Source organism: Ursus americanus, chromosome 4 (assembly GCF_024610735.1).
Source record: "Ursus americanus isolate L20-20 chromosome 4, mUrsAme1.1.p, whole genome shotgun sequence".
Classification (NCBI taxonomy): Eukaryota; Metazoa; Chordata; class Mammalia; order Carnivora; family Ursidae; genus Ursus; species Ursus americanus.
In genome coordinates, this window is record NC_142130.1 from 22,909,922 (window position 1) to 22,929,213 (window position 19,292).

General features: G+C 47.0%; 1 protein-coding gene across 4 annotated transcripts in view; it reads right to left on the reverse strand.

The window, feature by feature from the left end:
* DGKG (diacylglycerol kinase gamma) overlaps window positions 1-19,292 on the reverse strand; it is a 203,539-nt gene that overhangs the window by 67,996 nt on the left and 116,251 nt on the right. For all 4 annotated transcript variants that reach the window (XM_087861478.1, XM_087861477.1, XM_087861476.1 and 1 more), the window contains one exon: window positions 46-136. In XM_087861478.1, coding sequence (XP_087717604.1) covers window positions 46-136 — 91 coding nt within the window. The remainder of the gene's footprint in view (window positions 1-45; window positions 137-19,292) is intronic.

Consider the following 19,292-nt stretch of genomic DNA (forward strand, 5'->3'; position numbering starts at 1 on the left):
CCAGAAGCGAGGCCTAGAAAGCCTTATTCCCATGCGGGGACTTACCTCCAACTCTACGTGGTCATGGAGCTTCTTGCAGGTGGCTGCAAAGGTCTCTGAGGTGCCGAATTCAAAGTACCACAGCTTGTTCTTCATCCTGCCCCGCGAAACAGAGAGCCGGCTCAGTATTCTGTCTTTGAAACGGTCGCGTCAAATAGCTATGCTATTGGGGCTGGGAGGCCCAAGCCTCCCCCACGCCTGTGTTTTCAGCACTTGTTAAACAGATGACCGGGGTAGACATTTTCCACCCACTGTTCCGGCTACGAACTTAGAGAAAAACCCGTTCATTTCTTAGACATCATGGCTACTTGGCTGAACCACCAGTGGCTCTGCACTTCCCGGTCAGAGCAGGAGAGAGGCGAGCTGGCCTCTGCATCTGGATCAAGGGAAGAGTTTCTGTGAAAATCCACCAGAAGGTGGCAAGTGACATCACGCTTTGATCGCGCTCCTTCCCGCCGCTAATGCAGAAGGAGTTCAGGTAGAGCCCTGTCTCGGGTATTGCTGGGGTACGGAGGGAAGATCGGACAGACTTGAGACTCGAGGTGTATACAGTCTCGGGGCAGAGAAGAGAGAGTCCCACACTACACCAGCCCAAACATGTGCTGCTTTGTCTATGCTCGGCCTGAGGGAAGCAGAGTGGAGGGAATCAGACACAGATTTGCAGACGAGGTGGAAAGAGAAGAAAAAAAGTGAGTTGTTTGGTAGCAAGAGCTCCCCCCCCAACTTCTTCCTCGATTGCATGTGTTTAGGTCATGGCAATATTTCATTTAGGGGGAGACCCTGTCGTTTGCTTCAAAGTAAGAGCTCACCATTTTGAGCTTTAAAAATTTTCAACATTTTCTATAGTGGGGGGGAGGGAGGACGGGATTCCCACGTAGCTGGGGGCTTGGCAAAGTCAGAACGTGTGTCCTGACACTCGGTTATTTTGATCAGATGGTCTCACCAAGAAGTGTGTCTGCCGGTCTTCCATTCCTTCCACCCCACCTGTCATCCCATTACGAGGGGCTGGCTAAGAGAAGGGACACCTGTCCAGTTGATAAGCTGACAGATTTTGCTAAGGAAGGAGCCAACAAAATCACTTTTTTCTTGGCACATTCTTCAGGGGAGAGGAAGCCCCCTTGTGCACCGCTGATTCGCCATCCTCGTGGCCTAAGAGGAACGGAGCATTCTTTGGAGGGAAGAAGGCTCTTATTTCTTCCTAGTATTCCCTGGGCCACAGGAGAAGAGTCTTCAGAATAAAAGACAACTTTTATCTCTGCATTTCTCAAAGAGAACATAAAGATGATGAGTCTATGTTCTTCCATTGCATGATGATTTCTAAGACCCAGTTGACTGGGAAGTAGCCTTTCTGACTCTGCATATGTATGAAAAGAAATAATAAATAATGAGGGACATGAGAATAGGCAGGATTTAGGGAGTTCTGCCTAATGAAGAAAGTTAGCAGAAGTGGGGATACTTTTAAGTAGACCGGTGCTTCTACAAGAGTGTGCTGCAGTCAGACACGCCTGGAATATCAATCCCCTCGGTCTTCGGGGTGGCCAGGCTGGGGTCTGGGGCAGGCTGAGCCCTGCTGTCACAGCGGGCATTCTCATCTGTATGCCAAACAAGTGCTTTTGTTTTCTACGCCTGCCGTGGAGTGAAAAATATTGGGAAACATGGTTCTAGACCACTGGTTCTTTGTAGACACAGTAACGTGAATACAGATCACCTGGGGACCTCATTAAGATGCGGGTTCTGATCCAGTCATTCAGGACCGGGGCCTACGAATTCTGTGTCCTCTAACACAGCTTCTAACCTTCAGCTGTGGATGCTGGTGCAGGGACCACACCTGGTGCTGTGAGGATGTGGAGACAGATGTGTGGTTCGGAAACATTAGTATTCGTAAGAACTGCCAGGAGAATGTGATTTACATGCTGCTTCCCGGGCCTCGATCTGTAGAGAGTCCCTGTGATAATTATGGGATGGGGCCCAGGAAGATGCAGGAGTGCCCCGGGGCTCATTATGCAGGTGGTCAGTAGTCAAGACTTCAAGAAACGTTCCTCTAGCCACCAGTGAAGTGACAACCAAGGAACAGAACAGACTGATGACACCTGACAGGATTCCTCAGGGAGGATAAAATGAGGGTCAACGCCTCTCCATAGGCAATGATGGCAAAAACCCAGGGACAGGAAAAACACAGATTGTCATAAATGTCAAGGTTTGAGCATTCCTCCCCGGCAGCGAAAGCATCTCTGTAGCCAAGAGACCTGCATTGTGATTCCATTTTCAAATATCACTTCTGGTCTGAATCATGACTTTTGAAAGTTATTGCCAGGAGATTTAGAGTTTTAATAAAAATTTCCGGAAGCCACCAGCTATTTTTGCCCAGAAGTGGCTTTTCTGATAATCTAATAAGGTTAAGAGGTCATGGTTAGGTCAGCGTCGCAGAATGATTAAGAGGATCAAACAGACTACTCATCCATTGCTGGGAAGATGTCTGTTGCTGCCTGTGTGATCTTTGGCAAGCATTAAGCCTCACTTTCCTCATCTGTAAAATGGAGTTGATAAAAAGATCTGCTTCAAAGGGTAAGTTAAATGAGGCAATTGCAAAGCACTTCACATAATGCTCGCTGCATAGCAAGCGCCCCACGAATGTTAGCTGCTTACATATTGGCTATTATTTCAATGTCTTGAGTTGACAGATTTGGATAACATAGTAGGGCAAAAATGACAGAGCAGGTTGGGTGGCTGGAGACATTATACGTGCACATTTTTCTAGGACAGGAAAAGAGGTGATCCTATCTGTTGGATCATGTGTCTTGACTTGTGGTTAGAAACATATGTTCTCCACATGTTCATTCTAATAGGTTTTTCCAGATCACAGACCACACCCTAATCCTTGGTTAATTATCTTGACTGTCACACAACTGTGCAAAGACACGATGTTGATTAGGAGCATGTTTCTGAGCAAGTGCATGTTTGGTGTGAGACAAAGCGTTTATCAGTTCAAGGAACTCATTGTGCCGGAACTCGCTGGGGGTCCACTAGGTACCCTGAAGAACAAAACGCAGCGCTACGTGAGCCAGGCGCCTGGGAAGGACAGACAAAGAAAGAGATCATCGAGCTGTGAGCCAGGCTTTAAGCACTGGGGGTACCTAGGAGAAGGGACAGCCAATTCTTAGTGAGGCGGCGGCGATCAGAGAAAGCAACCTAGGGGGGCGATGCCAAGGTTGAGTTCTGAAGAACGTGGAAGGGAACAGAGAAAGTGGAGCATTCCAGCCAGAGGAAGAAGCCTAGGCAATGACGCAAGGCAAGAGAGAGCATAAACTTGCTGCAGGTGACCTGAGCTCAAGGTGGGTGGGCTGCTCATTGGCCAGGTAAGGCTGGAGAGGCAGGCAGGAGCATGTTTGTAAAGGCTGGGGATGTTACGTTTAGGTGTTCGGGCTTTATTTTTAAGTCTACAGCGTGTCATGGACCATCCTTACAGGGGGGTGTGGGGGAGTGGCAGTAATGACCTGATCAAATGTGTGCTTTTAAAAAACCACTCTGTCGCAAGTGTGGAGAGTGGCTTGGAAGGGGTGGGTACAGACTGGAGGCCTAGAGAGTGGTTTGGAGGTGGTGTAGAAATCCAGAACAAACTGGGAAGGGCCTGAACGAAGGTAGTGACAGCAGAGGGACGGAGAAGAGAACGCGTTCACAAGGGAAACTTTAGGAGGTTAGGAGGTAGGACTGACAAAGTTGGGTTGGTTGTGAGGAGCGAATGAGAAAGAGTTGTCGCCGTAACACCCAAGTTTTTGTCCTAGCATGGGAGATGGCAGGTGCCATTCACTGAGAGAGGGACACAGGCAATCAATTCTCCAGTGGTGGTCTTCTTTGTAACTGAAGGACGGCACTTCGGTGTTTGGGCCCATCTGTCCATGCATGCGTCCACGGAACATCTGTTGAGCCATTCTACGGACCAGGCACTGTGTAAGGCTTGGAGATAGTGATGAATACAAATCCCTGGCCTCACAGAGCGCACATACTTTTAATAGCTTCACCAAGTCACTAATATTCGACCTTTGACCCACAGAAGACTATGCGTCCCAAATTTAAGAGCTTTCACTTCTTTTTCTAACTCAGGCACATTTTAGTTAGCAGTGAATACATTCTATTTCCGTGGTCTGTAGCCATGGCCGCTGAACATTTTACATATGCTGTCTCTTTCAAGTCTCAGAAGAACCCTATGAGGTAGTTATTATTGCTACAAATAAGGGAACTATGACTTGGGGAGGATAAGTAACTTGTCTAAGGTTGCAAAGCGAGTTAGTACAGAGTGGCGCCCAACCCTGTTTGTGCTTTGCTGCCCTGCCACGGACCGTAGGGTGCTTTTGTGGTCTGGTGCCATGTGTTCCTACTGTGCTTCCTAGACCGCTGTGGTTCTCCTTCCCCAGGTTGTTAAATGGATGCACTTGGGGACCTGGGGTGTCAGTGGTTACATTACATCCTAGGAGATATTGCCTGATGCAGAGTGTCAGGCCGTCCCAGCTCCCAGGGGCCAAGGGAGTTCGAGAAGAGTTGGGATTGGATTTGTCATAGGAACCTCCTGGTTTTGAATCTACACAGTGTCACAGTCAGGGAGACCAGAACAGACCCTGTAAAGCCAGATACTCCCAGGACACCCTGCACTTTGCCTTGTCTCCGCTCACCCAGAAATGGGGCAGGGGCAGGGTCCTGGGGCCATGCCCAACACAGAGTGCTACAGGGAAAGCTGGAAGGCAAACCAGTTTAAGAGACATGTGAAATCATCTAGAACAGGTCCTGACCCACAGAAGGCCCTCATCCCCTATACACATTAAGTTTGTTGATTGAATGTTGCTGATGCCCCGTCAGTAATCAAAGTACTCTCTTGATGAAGAAGGTCACTTATGTGTTTAATCAGAAAAATAGCCACTAGCCTTTATTTGAGGTAATATAAAGGGGTATTATTTTGGTTGTCTCTGTCCTAGCCACCGAAATGGTTGAAAGTACGAAGGCTGGGGCCATGGGGGTTGAGCTAGAGAAAGGAAGGGACCCCTACTGGGATAAAGGTTGATCAGGTTAAGATGGCTCCCAGCACCCTGCCTGACTGAGGTCAGCCATTATTGGTGGGCCCTGAGGTGGAGGCTGGCTTCAAGCCAAGTGATGTAAGAGAAGAGAAGACAGAACCTTTCTTTATATATGTTGGGGTGTTGTTGCCAAGGATTTCACTGGTAGGCGTATCTGAGGCAGGGCTCCCTGCAGGTTCCGGTTGCCCCCTTTCTCAGGCTGTGTAAGATCAGGAGGTTAAACCAAACACCCAGCCTACCATCACTGCACACCAAGCCATCAGGGGAGCAGCAACCGGGCTTCTTAGGGTCTGTCTACACTGTCAGAGCAGATCTGCAGAGCATGGAGTGCCAATGGGCTTTTTGTTGATGTGGAACTAGGCTTTGGCCTCTTGATTTTGTCCTCTGCTAAACATTTTACATATATTATCTCTTTTCGGTCTCAGAAGAAGTCTATGAATAGGTCCTGTTGCTACCAATAAAAAATTCACAGATTGAAGTGCATTCTCCTCTGTCCCACCTGCCCTTTTTACCCCTTCCTCGACCAGCACCAGCACGTTTCAAAGCCTTTGGTAAAAGCCTATAGGCATGTGCTACTCTACAACTGGCCGTGGGAGATGCAGCCCCTACCCCACCCTGCCAACCAGAGCCTGAACGCCAGTGTTCCTTCTTCTCTTTTGAAGATGCCTCCCCAGACACTTTACAGTGAACCCTTGTCGGAGGGCTCCGCTGCTGCCTATGGCGCTGGTTTCTGTGTGCTTCACCTTCGGCCGTACGAGAACATGGCATGTGGAATCTCAGAGGCTAGTGTTCTGCCACTTGCTGGCTAGGTGAGTGACGGGAGTTCTTTGAAGCTTCATTTCTTCTACAAAATGGGAATATTATTTTCTTTTTTTAAAAAAGATTTCATTTATTTTATATTGGGGGGGGGCAAGGGGACAAGCAGACTCTGTGCTGAGTGCGGAGCACTACAACCCTGAGGTCATGACCTGAGCCGAAATCAAGAGGTGGACACTCGAGCCACTGAGCCACCCAGGTGCCAGGGAACATTATTTTCTATTCAACAAAATTGTGAAGGTCCTGTGGCAAATACAGAGCACCAAGCAGCGTTTAGCGCATGGGAAGTACTCACTAACTGTTCTTTCTGGTTACTGGGGGATGCAATCACTGGGACACTCATTCCCCTACGGCTGCAGGGGGAGGAGCAGATGTAGGGTGGGGGGATCCATCCTAGACAGCCAGTGTATTTGAAGAAAATTAAGCTAACAATGTTCTAGTGACTTCTGGAATGTTTTTTCTGCATCTCTCTTCCTGAGTTTTTTTTTTTTTTTTTTTTTTTTGCTCAACATATCTTTCCTTCTCATAATCACCTTTTAGCTGGAGATGACTAATCCTTAACCAGTTGTCCTGGGGCAGGTTTCCATGTCCACAGAACTCCTAGGTGCATTGTCAGGCTCAAAACTACTACCTAGGTGAGCCCATCCTTGAGGCAGAAGACCCTCGTCGGGGCTCCTCAAGGGACTTTCAGTCGCATGGAGGAGAGGCAAACAGCAGCCGTGACACTGTGGGTTGATTCTATTTCTGGGTTTTCTTAATCTCCCCCAGCTTTATAAGAAAATAACATCGATTGCACACCAGTGAGTTGAATCTCTCATTTGACAGATGAGGGCAAAATGAGACTAATTAAAAATGTTCTTTTGTATTTGTCAGCAATTTAGGGCTGGATTCAGTCATCATCCCGACAGCCTATGAATAGCCCGTTTTCAAGGATGTCCACAAGTAAAACCAAGCTAGCTGCTGGGCATTTTTACTCACAAAGGCAATGGAGCTTCTGATGGCCCTTTTCTGATTTTCTAGGAAGTTTTAAGGGCTATAGACTTTTGAAGTCATGAAAACATGAAAACATTTCTTTGGGCTTAGAAGGCTACAAAGAGGACACTACAGCTATTTCTAGAAATAGGAGCCCTTGAAGTGATGGTATTCCTCTTTGTGGTTTGGGCTTTGATAATCAGGTTCCCTGAGTGGGTCATGACTCAGTCAGCCAGGCCTTCTTTGTCAGCCTTGTCAAGGAGATGCTCCCTGCAAGATGGGGTTCTGTGTTGTGTGGAGGGGGCGGACTGATGTGGTGGAGGACATGCTGGGCCAGCTGGCAGGGGATTGGCTTCGTAGGCCTAGTTCTCATACACATCGGCATGTGACACCGTGACTTACTTGGGGCGTCCTGGCCTAAGTTTCCTCATCACAATGAAGGGCTTGGAATGACTGATTTCTAAGGTTTCTCCAAGCTCTCTGAACAATGCAAGATAATACAATCCAGGACAGGGTGGGAGAGCCCACATGCTCCACGTTGCCACCAGGCTGGGCTGTGGGCCCCAGTATTGCCAGAACTGCCATCTTTTAAAGAGAAGCCAGAAATATGTTTTTATGTAAAATCTGATTATTAGAGTTGGCAACAAATTCATTTTTTTTGGGTTGTTTTTCTAGAGGGGGAGGGGGCAGATGAAGAGGGAGAGAGAATCTCAAGCAGCTCCACACCCAGTGTGGAGCTGGACGTGGAGCTGGACTTGGGGCTGGATCTCACGACCCTGATCATGACCTGAGCTGAAACCGAGAGTCAGACACTCAGCTGACTGAGCCAACCAGGCGCCCCAAATACAATTTTTTTAAAGGCCAAAATCTACACATCTGGGGAAAACTATAGCTAGCCAACGGGCTACGTCAGCACATTAACTATAAATTTTCATAAGGTTCAGCTCAATTAAAAAACAAAGCGAAGAATTTCCGTTACTACTCTTATGGGTTTGTCAAGTAATTGGTGCCGTTCTTGCTACTAGTACTGAAGACAGTCGACTAGTGTCAGGTTACTAAGGTAAATAATAATCTAGCGACATCAAACAGATGTGATAACCCAGAAAGAACAAATGCCACCTGAGCTGAACTGTAATTGTATGACGAAGGTTAGTCATAATAGTGAGACTACTTTATCTGTTAACCTTTTACACTATTTGTGTCCCAAGTGCCTTTGGGAGTTTAGTAATTGTGTTAACTGAAGTTTGGATCAAAGGTTCAAAAAATAAATAAATAAAAGAGCGGAGGCAGGTGGGCTTGGTTCTAAGGCCAGGATATTAAGTCCCGTAAGGGGCCCGTGACTGTCACCTCACAGGTGCTGCAGAGGCCATCTGTGTCACCCGCACACCCAGCTGCCCTGGCCCATCAGAGAGCTTGTCACCACATCTGATCCACCCTGCATGCTGTCCCCTGTTCTCACTGCTCACTGCATTGGGCACTCCATGACCCTCAGGCACGGAGCTGTGCATGGAAGAATCTTTTCCAAGAGGGGGCAGTGGCCCCTCTGCTATAAGGGAAAGTGAGCCCCCAGCAATCAGGAAGGAGGCTTTAAAAATAGCTGTTTTTTGTTCTCTGAGTGTGACTCTTGTGCCCACTGTTCCTGCCAACAGATTTGTCTTGGCTCAGTGTATTTCGGCTTCAAGGGGCAAGGTATTTGCTGGCTGTTTTCCATACTGGGGACAGACTGGTGTTCACAGCACTCAGGAAAATCCAGGGTAGTGAATAGATTGGAGGACTGGAGACCAGAGACCAGGAGGGGGTGGACAGAAATGTGGGGAACAAAAAAAAGAGGGAAGAGTTCAAGAAGGAGCTAAAGGAAACAAAAAGCCCAAGAGAGGATGAAGAACATACCTAGCATGTATTTTACCACATAAATATGGAATCCTCTTAATAACCTCTGTTATAATCACCTTAATAACGTCTTAGCTCATTTTCATGTGTGAAAAATTACCTGTAAAATCACAGATGACAGATCGTTTGCACTTAAGGGGCCTTTGGGGTCCAGGGATTCCCAGCCAGAAGGTCACAGGTTCCAAGGAATCTTCCAAAGTATGAAAGGAGTCCATGAGTTGCTGTCAACATTTCGTAATGTGAAACAGTATTTGTGCATTTACTTGTAATAAAGACTGTTTAGGCTAACCAGTGGGTTAAAATTTTTTGCCATGGAATGGAATTAAACCAGTTACACGGGTCACCTCTTGGTAACCAGAGGCACTGACTGCATAGTAAATGGATGTTGTTGAATAATAAAAATGGGAAAACAAATTATTACTTGGAACAGCTTTATGACTGACAGAAATCTTGTTCAGTATGGCACCCATGGCGGTGAGTGATGAGGAATGAAGAAAAATAGCGCACTGTTTGACGGTAAAAGGGGGCATGCAGAACTGCTAGTCCACAGCAGCTCTAGAAGGTGGTTCTCTTCTAGGCCAGAGCAGCCTTCTCATGGTACAGATTAGGGAGCTGAGACCAGTCCTTGGTGACACACTGGCTGGAATCCAAGGCCCAGCTCCCCACTTCTAGTCTGTGTCCCTTACCTTTCCACCTGCCCTGGCTTCTGTCACTGCCTGGAAGTGGAAAAGTCAGCCACCTCAGTGGAGCTAGCGACTGCAAAGCTGGCAGCCATCCTCCGTGGTGCTCGTGGGGGGTGCTTTGTTCATGTCTACCCAGCCACAGGCATGGCCAACAGATTGCAGCTCTAGGTTGGCCGGCTCTGGTTGCTCAGGGCCCTGTGGCACTCTTCTCCACAGAGTCTGTGGTCTGGGCCTCCTTATCGGACTCTGGTCTCCACTCTTCTCCTGAAGTAACAAAGAGCCAAACCCACTAGGCTTCTTCTCTACCACTGTGATGGAGTCTGGGGTCCAGAAAATCTACCCGTCTGAACAATGACCCTTCTCTCTCATGCAAGACAGTTCGTTTCCATGGACTACGGACATATTCTCCTTTGGTAAGCTTTCCCCATGTCTGTCTGGCACCTGACAAAATCTCCTCCAAAGGGCAGGACTCCAGCATGAAGCCTGCCAAAGTCTGAAATCTGATCCTCCCCCACTGTAGCATCCGAGGACACGTGTGTGTGCGTGTGTGTGTGCATGTGCAAGTGCGTGCATGTGCTCGCGCGAAGGCACACACACAGGCCAACACAGGGAGGCTTCTCTGATACTCTGCTACTGAGCACACTCACAGACATGGCCTCTCGGAGGTGACGGGGTCTCTCGAAACCCCACAGCCCAACTTGAGATCTGCCACAGTGATGTGCATGCCACCACATGGTCCTGCCACTTTGGGGGTGACCGTCAGGAGCGACAGCTGGTGAGGCAGCTAGGGTTTTCCTCTCCTGAGGGCCTGTCTGGAGAGTTTTTCCAGTCAGTGTCTGTCCTTGCCAAGAGAAAATTGCTCCCTTCCCCCATCAAAAATAAAATAAAAATTTAAAAATCTCACAGAGTTTGGCTGCTTTTAGCAATCTTTTCCTCCTTTGAAGATTTATTCATGGAATGAAAATCCCCCTCAGGCCAATTTGATCGATGCTAGAGGGCTCTGAGTAAGCTTGCTCTCCCAGTTCTCAGAGAGCAAAGTCAAATACTGGGACAAAAGAAATCCTGCGCCTGGAGGAAAGGGGGCAAAGGCAGGTGGCGATGTGTGTCTCTAAGGTTCTCTAATGATGGCTTAGCTGTTGTGTACTTTTTTTTTTTTTAAGTAGGATGCCCAATGTGGGACTTGAACTCATGACCCTGAGGTCAAGAGTCGCATTCTCTACCAATTGAGCCAGGAGTGCACACCTGTTGTGTTTGTTTTTGATTCTGAACTATGCTTTACCAGCATTCACACATCCATCAGCCCGGGAGGCTGGTCTTCGAAGGCAGGTGGGGACAGTTAAGGCCCAGGTGAGAGAGGATGGCTGATTAGAACATAAGTCCCAAATGCCTAGAAAAGGCCACTTTGCTGGAAGTGAGCTCGTGTCCAGGAAGGCCATATCCTGGGTCCTGACCAAGCAAGGCTAGAAACTAGAAGCCATCTGGGTGAGTAGGGGCAACCCCGGAAGCAGGTCCACACCCACACCCTACCATGATCGCCAGCTGGGTCCCTAAGAGAGAGACAGCAGAGCTTTGCCTTCCCTCTGCACACTCTTCTGTTCAGCGCCCTCTCCAGCTGCTGAGAATCATCTCGGTCCCCACTTACCCAACGTTTACTGTGTGCTGGAACTGCACTAGCTGTTTTACAAACCAAGGGGCCCCTCCCGTGGTCCTCGCAGTGGTTATTCTACAGATGCATCTGAGACCGTAGCTCCTTCAAAACACAAAGCTGGACTGGAGTGGTATCATAGCATCTGAGGTGATGAATGAGCCTACTCTCTCCTCTCTCCCACAACCAGCCTTTCTGAACATGAGGCTGTGCCAGATTTATGATAGGTCAGGTTACAAAAGTTCCTTGGTTAAGCCAGTTGTTTGTCACTCTGAGCACATTTCCCCATAGAAACAATGTTTTGTTGAGGTTGGGTTCCCAGGCTGACCTACAAAAGCCAATTAACCCATTATGTATCTAGTTTTGGAGACAGCTAGGTAGAGCTGAAGCAGCTCTGGTTGGAAGCCAGAAAGGTTTGGGTTCAAGCCACAGGTCATTCACTTACTTGCCATGTAGTTTTGGGCAAGTCCTTTAGTCTCTGTGTCTTAGTGCCTTTATCTTGCGTTGGGATGATATTATCTACCTTGGGAATGCTCAAAATGATATACCCTGGAATAATGGTACAACAGAACTGCATTGCCATGTATAAAACTGGCTTTGTGGCCTCATGGATTCTGATTCCAATTTGAAATACAAGTGGTGTGCCTTTCTTGTTGAATTTGGATTGGAGAATCTCTGCTTTCCTGGGAAAGGGACATGGCGACTCTCATGCCCTCAAATCCCTGGTGGCCACCCTGAAGTCTGGGCTGGGGTTCTTATCAGAATGGGACAGGAGGTGCCAGAGGGAAGTGAGAAGTAGCAGAGGCAGGAAGGTGAGTCAGGGCACAATGTAGGGATGCATGATATTTCTTCCTTCTGCTATCATAAAACGAGGCGATGATCTGGTTACTTCTTCCTAAGTTTCCTGTGCCTTCCACATCGCCAACCAGCTGCACACCTCCTGGTCAGAGTTAAGTACAGACTAACTAGTTCCCCCTTGCTTCCTCTACCTTTTAAGTCATGAAACGATTCATTAGATGGGGCAGATGCCTGGATAAATACCCCCTTCCCATCCCTATTTCATCTTCTTCCTGTGCCAGTTTTAACAATCTTAACTAGGAAAGCAAGCAGCCAGAGCCTCACTCTGCCTGAGAAGACTGCAGTAGACATTGCCAGAAGAATCCTTTCTGTTTTGCCCTTTAGAAAATCTCATCCATATGCTCTCGGCTTTGCTTCCACTCTGATGTTTGTGACCTCGGATACTTGTGTACGCACTCCTAACACCCACTGCAGTGACTGTGATCATATGAACTTGTCACCCTCATGAGCATGGCATTCTGGTTGTGTGCTCAACCCCACCAGATCTCCGCTGTCTCTCGGAGGTCATGCTCACTCCCCTAAGAAACCCAGCCCATTCCCTTTGCCCCCTCACTGGGCAGTTGGCAAACGTCTCCCCACTGTGGATGTGACCCCTGCTGCTCCTGCATGCCAGTTCCTCGGGAGAACGGCTTGGCACCTCCTTTACCAGGCTTCTTATTTCTAGCTCACACCTGCTGCCCCTCCGTGGGCTGTGATTGTAGAGTTTCACTGGAACATTCTACTTTATCCCCCTCTAAATCTCATTATTTAAAGCTCTCCTGTTTGGTCTTCAAGTCTCTGGCCAAAAATATTCCTCTTGGTTTATGTGACAAGCTCCTGATTCCTTGCCAGGGGTCTGTCACTCCAGCACAGAAATCCATGGTCCAGAAGAACAGTCATTCTCAGAACAGCTATGGAGCAGCTCTGTGTTCCCCATACGTGCCTGCTTCTTCTAAAATCATGACTCATGGCTGAGGAAGAGACTTGAGCATCACCTCTGCCCCACATCCCTTCGTTTTCTACACAAGACACCAAAGTCACTAGAGATACTGACCAGGATTCTTCTGGATGTGTTACTTGCCCCCACACCCACAGGCAGGAGGGGGTTATAGGAGTATGGGTACCCCTTTTTGTCTCTAGTGCAGGGGTTTTCATCAAAGTCAGTTCAGCAAAATACTGGTTTCATAAGATGCTCTGGGGTAGGGGAATTCTCTGGTCAAGTAAATTTGGGAAACTCAATATCTTGCTTTTGCATGGTGTCAATAGGTTAGAATCTATACTAAAGGCTCTATAATATCCTACAGAAAAGAAATATACTTAACTTGGAATTTCCCAAGTGGATTTGATGATTGTCGTCCTTTGAGTTTCCTTTTAACATCCCACAGAATGCCCTTTCCCCAATGCTGCTTTGATGCATGCTTGAAGCAGACAGCATGAAAAGCTACCTTCATTGGCTCTCATTAAAAATACGACGAGTCTGCTGGCTGTCCTGCTTTCCCTTCTCCAGAAGGTCCAAGTCTGTTCTCCTTTGATACAGTCTCAGACTTTTGTTTTTTCTCCCCAAACGGAGATGGGGAGAGCCCAAATGGGGCATTTCCTCTTTATTTCCATGTTATATCTATTTATGAGTCAGACTCTGACCTTGCTTTATGTTCCCTTGACCTTCTGAGTTCTTTTTCTTTCTGGATCCTTTCCTTTAGGCCATCTAGAAACCCTTCCTCAATGCAAATACACTGATCTCTTAAGCTTCCTGAAGCCCATTCATTCGCTCATCTGGTAGGAGACCAATTACCATGTGCAGCACCAATAATTTGTGACCAAGGTCAAGCAAGAAAAATAAATAATTGGCCCCCATCACATGCCTAAGGTTATAGTTCTTGAGCAATAACATGACAACTTGGAGGGCCACGGATCTTATGAGGCCTGGAAATGTGTTTATTTGACTTGCACCATGGTTTTTTAAATTGGAGGGTTTTATATACACACCTGCAACCCAGCTTCTCTTGAGAAATCGGATTTGTTAATACTGGGTTGCTTTCCAACCTGGCAGGAATTGGCTGGAGCTGAGTGCTGGCTGTGCCCATGACAGAGAGCACATGCTCTCCAGGTTGCTAGAATCCCCACCACTCCTTAGAGCCCCACGTCCTCTCACCTCCCTCACTTACGTTAACTACCTAGCCTCTGCTGCCATTTGGATTTGTGAGACCTTTGTAGTTTCCTCCGAGGAATTTTCCTAGGAGCTGCCTCACAAGTGTCTCCCCACCTCCTTCCCTGATTCTTCCCATTTGAGCTGCTGGTACCTTTGGCCACGAGTCCTCATATGTGTCTAATGTCAAGGGCTAACCAGTTGCAGCAGAGTAAGAATTCAAGCCTTTGGCATTGCACTGATCATGTACACGGAAACAGAACAGCATCCCAAGTCCACCTCTTCAGAGAAAAAAAATATCTTCAGTTGCTGTGTGTTTACAGGTCAGGCATAACATGGTAGGTTTATCGACTGTCTGATGATCACGGAACACCAAGTAATGAACTCGTCCTTTACTGAAGAAGTAACTGAAGCTCGTGTTTGCCTTTCCCCTGAATTTTTCACTTTGCACAAATGTATGAATGCTAACATTATGCTATCAAGTCTTTATTATTAAAGGACAGATTATTATCCAGTCCTCAAATCTCTTCTGTTCTAATGCATTCGCTTATTGTTGGTGGTTTCATTTTTCTTTAGTATAGTTATTGCTAGCTTGTTGGAGAGCAAAATTAAAAGTACAAATCATGAACCAGGCCATCAGATCAAGTCAGAGGGCATCCTGTTTTATTATCTTTATCTCAACCCTGCACATGTTTGCAGAAACCCTGATTATGAGCAGCCTCCGTTCCCCTCCCTGCCCAAGTTCAGGGACGAGGTGATACAGGAGAGGAAAGGGAGAACCTGATGAATGAGAATGTTAATTAACAAGAATGTATTGATAGCTCCAATGAGTTTCACTAAGACTAACAGTTTGGAGTTTTAATTCACCCATGATGTTCCTACCACCTCCACTGCCCTATGGTAATCCAAAACTGGAGATTACAGACACACTTTCAGCCCACTGAGTTCAAAGGCAAGGTAGGGTACTTGGCTTGATTGGCACTTTGGAATGCTCTCCAAAAAGGTCCACTTTTGAGATTAAAGGGACTCTCCATTCAACAGAATCGAAAACATCTTGTTACTAGACAATGAGGAGTTTCAATCTAAGTGTAGGTCCAATAAACAGGACTATGTAGCATTTATGTAAGTCCCTGACGCTTTAGCAATTGGAGGGTATAAGTACATTCTTGGAATGAGGAGAGCCTCTCTTTCATTGAAGAGCATTAGAAGATAGGGAAACCACTTTCTTAGTAAAAGGTGAAGTGGCAAAGCCAAAAGAAAAAGGAAATTAAACACTCATTCAATCTTCAAAGCAGAGGTCTATAATCTTCAAAGTAGAGATTTGATGACCCCTCTCAGAGGGGTGTTTCCCGAAAGATGATTACACTGGGAAGGGGGCTGACACCTAAGGGCCTGTCCAAAGCTTGGAGTCTGCACGTTATTATTACAGTTAAGAATTACAACACTATACATGTAAACGAGAGAGTCTTACAGTGTACTTGCTTATGTACTGCTCTGTGTTCTTCTTACAAATCCCCCTAATAATCAGTAGTATCACACCAACGTCTGAAACATTGCAAATCCACTCCTTTATCTGCTTTCATTCTCAGAAGCATCCTGTGAGATGGCTGTAATTTCCATTTTATACACCAGAAAATGGAGAATCAGAGAAGTGAGTAACTTTCCCAAGGGCAGAGAGTAAGTAAGAGGCAGGGAGGAAGCTGACACTCAGTTCGGAGTTTTGGATGCAGTGAAACCCAGGGATTAGTATCTACATTTCATGTGAGGGGAACACAGCCTAACATATGGAGTCGTAAAGCCATTTGCCCAGGGTTTCTGGAGAGATAATTTACTTATTTCACCAGAGAGTTACTCGGTTTCCTGATAAGTACAGCAAAAGGCTGCTTTCAAAAGTTCCTTTGGCCAAGTAACAAATGCATTAAAACTGTCTTTAGTAAATGTTGTTTTAAAAGAAGAAATAAAATTAATTTGAATCTTTCTTGGGAATATCTATTGTTTTTCAGTCTTTCTTTCATTAAACATGTGCAAGTATGAACAGTTTAAAAAAATATATCAGACGGAATATGCTAATCACGTCAGCTCTAAATATAAAGATGGATTCTGGTGGATCACGGAAACGCCCCAATGCAAAAGACGGTCATTCTCCAAAGTTCTAATTAGTAAAGTATAACAGAGGGATAATAAACTCTGATATTCTTTTCTTTGGAGATAAAAAAACCAAGCAAACAAAAACCATGTTAAATTAAGTTTAGAGGCCGCCTAAGTCAACTTCTGCATGAGAGAATCTGAAATCGTGGTAGTGAGGAAGAGAGAATGACATGTGGAATCTCGTTCAATATGAATTTCTACTTCCACAACCAAACAACATGCTTCACAGTTCAGGGCCGGTGAAAAAAGCCCCGTGGTTGGTTTCCACTGTTTTCCTGGCCCTGATTTGCACGAACTCCCCCAGGTTACCAGAGCTGGTTTGCGTTTGCCTCTCTCCTGACAGCCCTCTTCTTTCTGTCTCCCTGAGGCTTCCCTTGTCTCCTCTCTCTCTCAGTGTCTCTCTGACCTAACACCCTGTACACCCATACATTTCAGGATAAAGGTCCCTGTGTTCCTAGAAGCCCTGAAATTTGGCCTCTGGAAATACTTGGCAAGATAATTCATTTCTTCACTGACCTATTCAAAAAGGATCTGCTGACTGACTACCTCCTCCCCGTCCACTCAGTCACCTGTAGGATAACGTGTCTCCCATGCATGGAGATCGAGCCGCGGCTGCCTCCCACCTGCCTTCCCACCCCCCTCAGAACTGCTCGCCTCTTTCTTCACATCCAGCGTCCTCTCGCATGGCACGTCTGCCCTTTGCCCAGCCTGCTTCTGTCCTCCTAGCATGCACCTGGCTCCTTCTTTCCTCAGGGCATTCCCATTTCTTTCTCAAGCTCAAATGTAACCTTCTTTCTGAAGTCGAATCCCACTTTCCCAATTTGGTGCTCCCACAATATGCTCATTATTCATGGCTCCTTGTTCAAACAAAGCCCACCACATTCTATTGTATTTCCTTCTTCTGTGAGGGCTTGAGGGGGGGAGGGTGGGTGGGTATGGTTGGTTAAACTGTGTTCTCCAAGAAGCTCTGTTGAATCCCTAACCCCAGTACTTGTGAACGCGACTGTATTTGAAACTGGGGTCTCTGCAAATGTAATCAAGTTAAGATGATGTCATACTGGGTTAGGGTGGGCCAAATCCAACGACTGGTGTCCTTATAAGAAGAGAGAAATCTGGAGAGAGAGACGCAGAGACACAGAGGGAGAATGCATGTGAAGATGAAGTCAGGGATTGGAGTTATGCAGCTACACGCCAAGGGACGCCAAGAATTGCTGGCAACCACCGGAAGCAAGAAGAGAGGCCTGGAACAGATTCTCCCTCAGAGCCTGGGAAGGAACCAATCCTGCTGACACCTTGATTTCAGACTTTTAGCCTCCAGAATTGTGGAGGAATAAATTTCTGTTGTTGGAAGACACCCAGTTTGTGGTAATATGTCATGGCAGCCTTAGGAAGCTAATACAGTTGGTGATAGCTTCTGGATATGCTCATCTTCCCCGCTAGACCCATGGGCTCCTGGAAGTAGGGGCTGTGGTAATCCATCTTTTCTCGGTCCCAGCACAAGACTGACACAGAATAGACGCTCAGCACGTTTTGGCCGAATGAGGGAATGTGCTCAGCACCCTCCTTCTGCTTTGAGGACAGTGGATCCCCAGAAGGGTTCACTTCTCTGAGTGAGCGAGCTTAGGAATGAGGTGGAGAGATAACGGTTCAGCATCAAAACAATGACTTAGAGAAGACAAACAGGAAAAATCAAAGTGGGGAAAAATGCATCAAAAACCTTGTAGGTGAGGGGCGCCTGAGCGGCTCAGTCGTTAAGCGTCTGCCTTCAGCTCGGGTCATGATCCCAGCGTTCTGGGATGGAGCCCCGCATCGGGCTCCCTGCTCAACAGGAAGCCTGCTTCTCCTTCTCCCACTCCCCCTGCTTGTGTTCCCTCTCTTGCTGCCTCTCTCTGTCAAATAAATAAATAAAATCTTAAAACAAAACAAAACCTTGTAGGTGGACCGTAAGAGAAAGTGGAGGCCAGAGCTGGGGTTGGTCATGGAGGGAGTGTTTCATGTATTTTGGACTGCATTTTGAAACAATGGGTGATGGTCAGGCCCCAGAAGGAGACGCCATATGAGACTGAGGAGTTAGGGTGGAGGGGGGAAGGGGAGAGCAACAGAGCAAGCAAACGATACGGCTGCACTGGCATTTGGGAGGAGATGTTTATAAAGGGTCCCAAGGGCAAAGCAAGTGAGTTTAAATGCTATAAAATGGGACAAGGATTGTGGTAGCAAGTCCTTGTGTGACAGAAACAGGACAAAAACATGGGCGGCTGCCAAACTGAGGGCCTGAGAACAAAGAGTATGACGATGGCCAGGGGCCTGCTGAGGAAATCCTGAGGAGGGGACATTGCGGGGACCCTCTGGGAGCTGAGGAACAAAGGAGGTAAAGGTCTCCTAGGGGGCACCCCTGTTGGTTGTTGGGTGGGAGACAGAAGGCCCTCATTCAGTGGGTACCATAAGCTCACCCCTGAGCTCAGAGAAGATGATGTGTTTGTCACCCGGATGAATGAGTCTGGCTCCTTTTTTAAGAAACCTTTGCAAGATATTCCACAACTTTTCTCAATAACTCATTTTAGCCTTTAATAGGTCTCCAGGCCAGGAGACTCTTCCTCCCATCCAAAACAGCAATTCCTCACTTTAGAAGCACATTTTCCCCCCTCATTCTTTCCTGAGCCGAGATGAAGAGTAAGGTGTGGTCACTATTTCCTGTTGTGAATCCTTCACACACTTGAGGCCTAGTCCCAACACATTCTCTGTTTTTCCTCTCAAAAAAAAAAAAAAAAGATTTTGGTTTATTTAAGGTTTTCTCATAGGGCCATTAATAATTTCTATGGTTGTTCTTTAGTCTCTTTCCTGGGTGTTTCCTTGGTCATGGAGCACCACAACGGGCATCCAGAGATGCAGGGAAATGCAGCAGGATCCGTGGTGGCTGCAAAGTCAGACCTAGGTCTTAATAGCAGCTCCCCTGTTACTTAGTTGTATGCTCTTGAGCAAGGCGCATCATCTCTCTGAGCCTCAATTTCCTCATCTGTCAAATGGATCAATAATATTTACCTTATACTTGG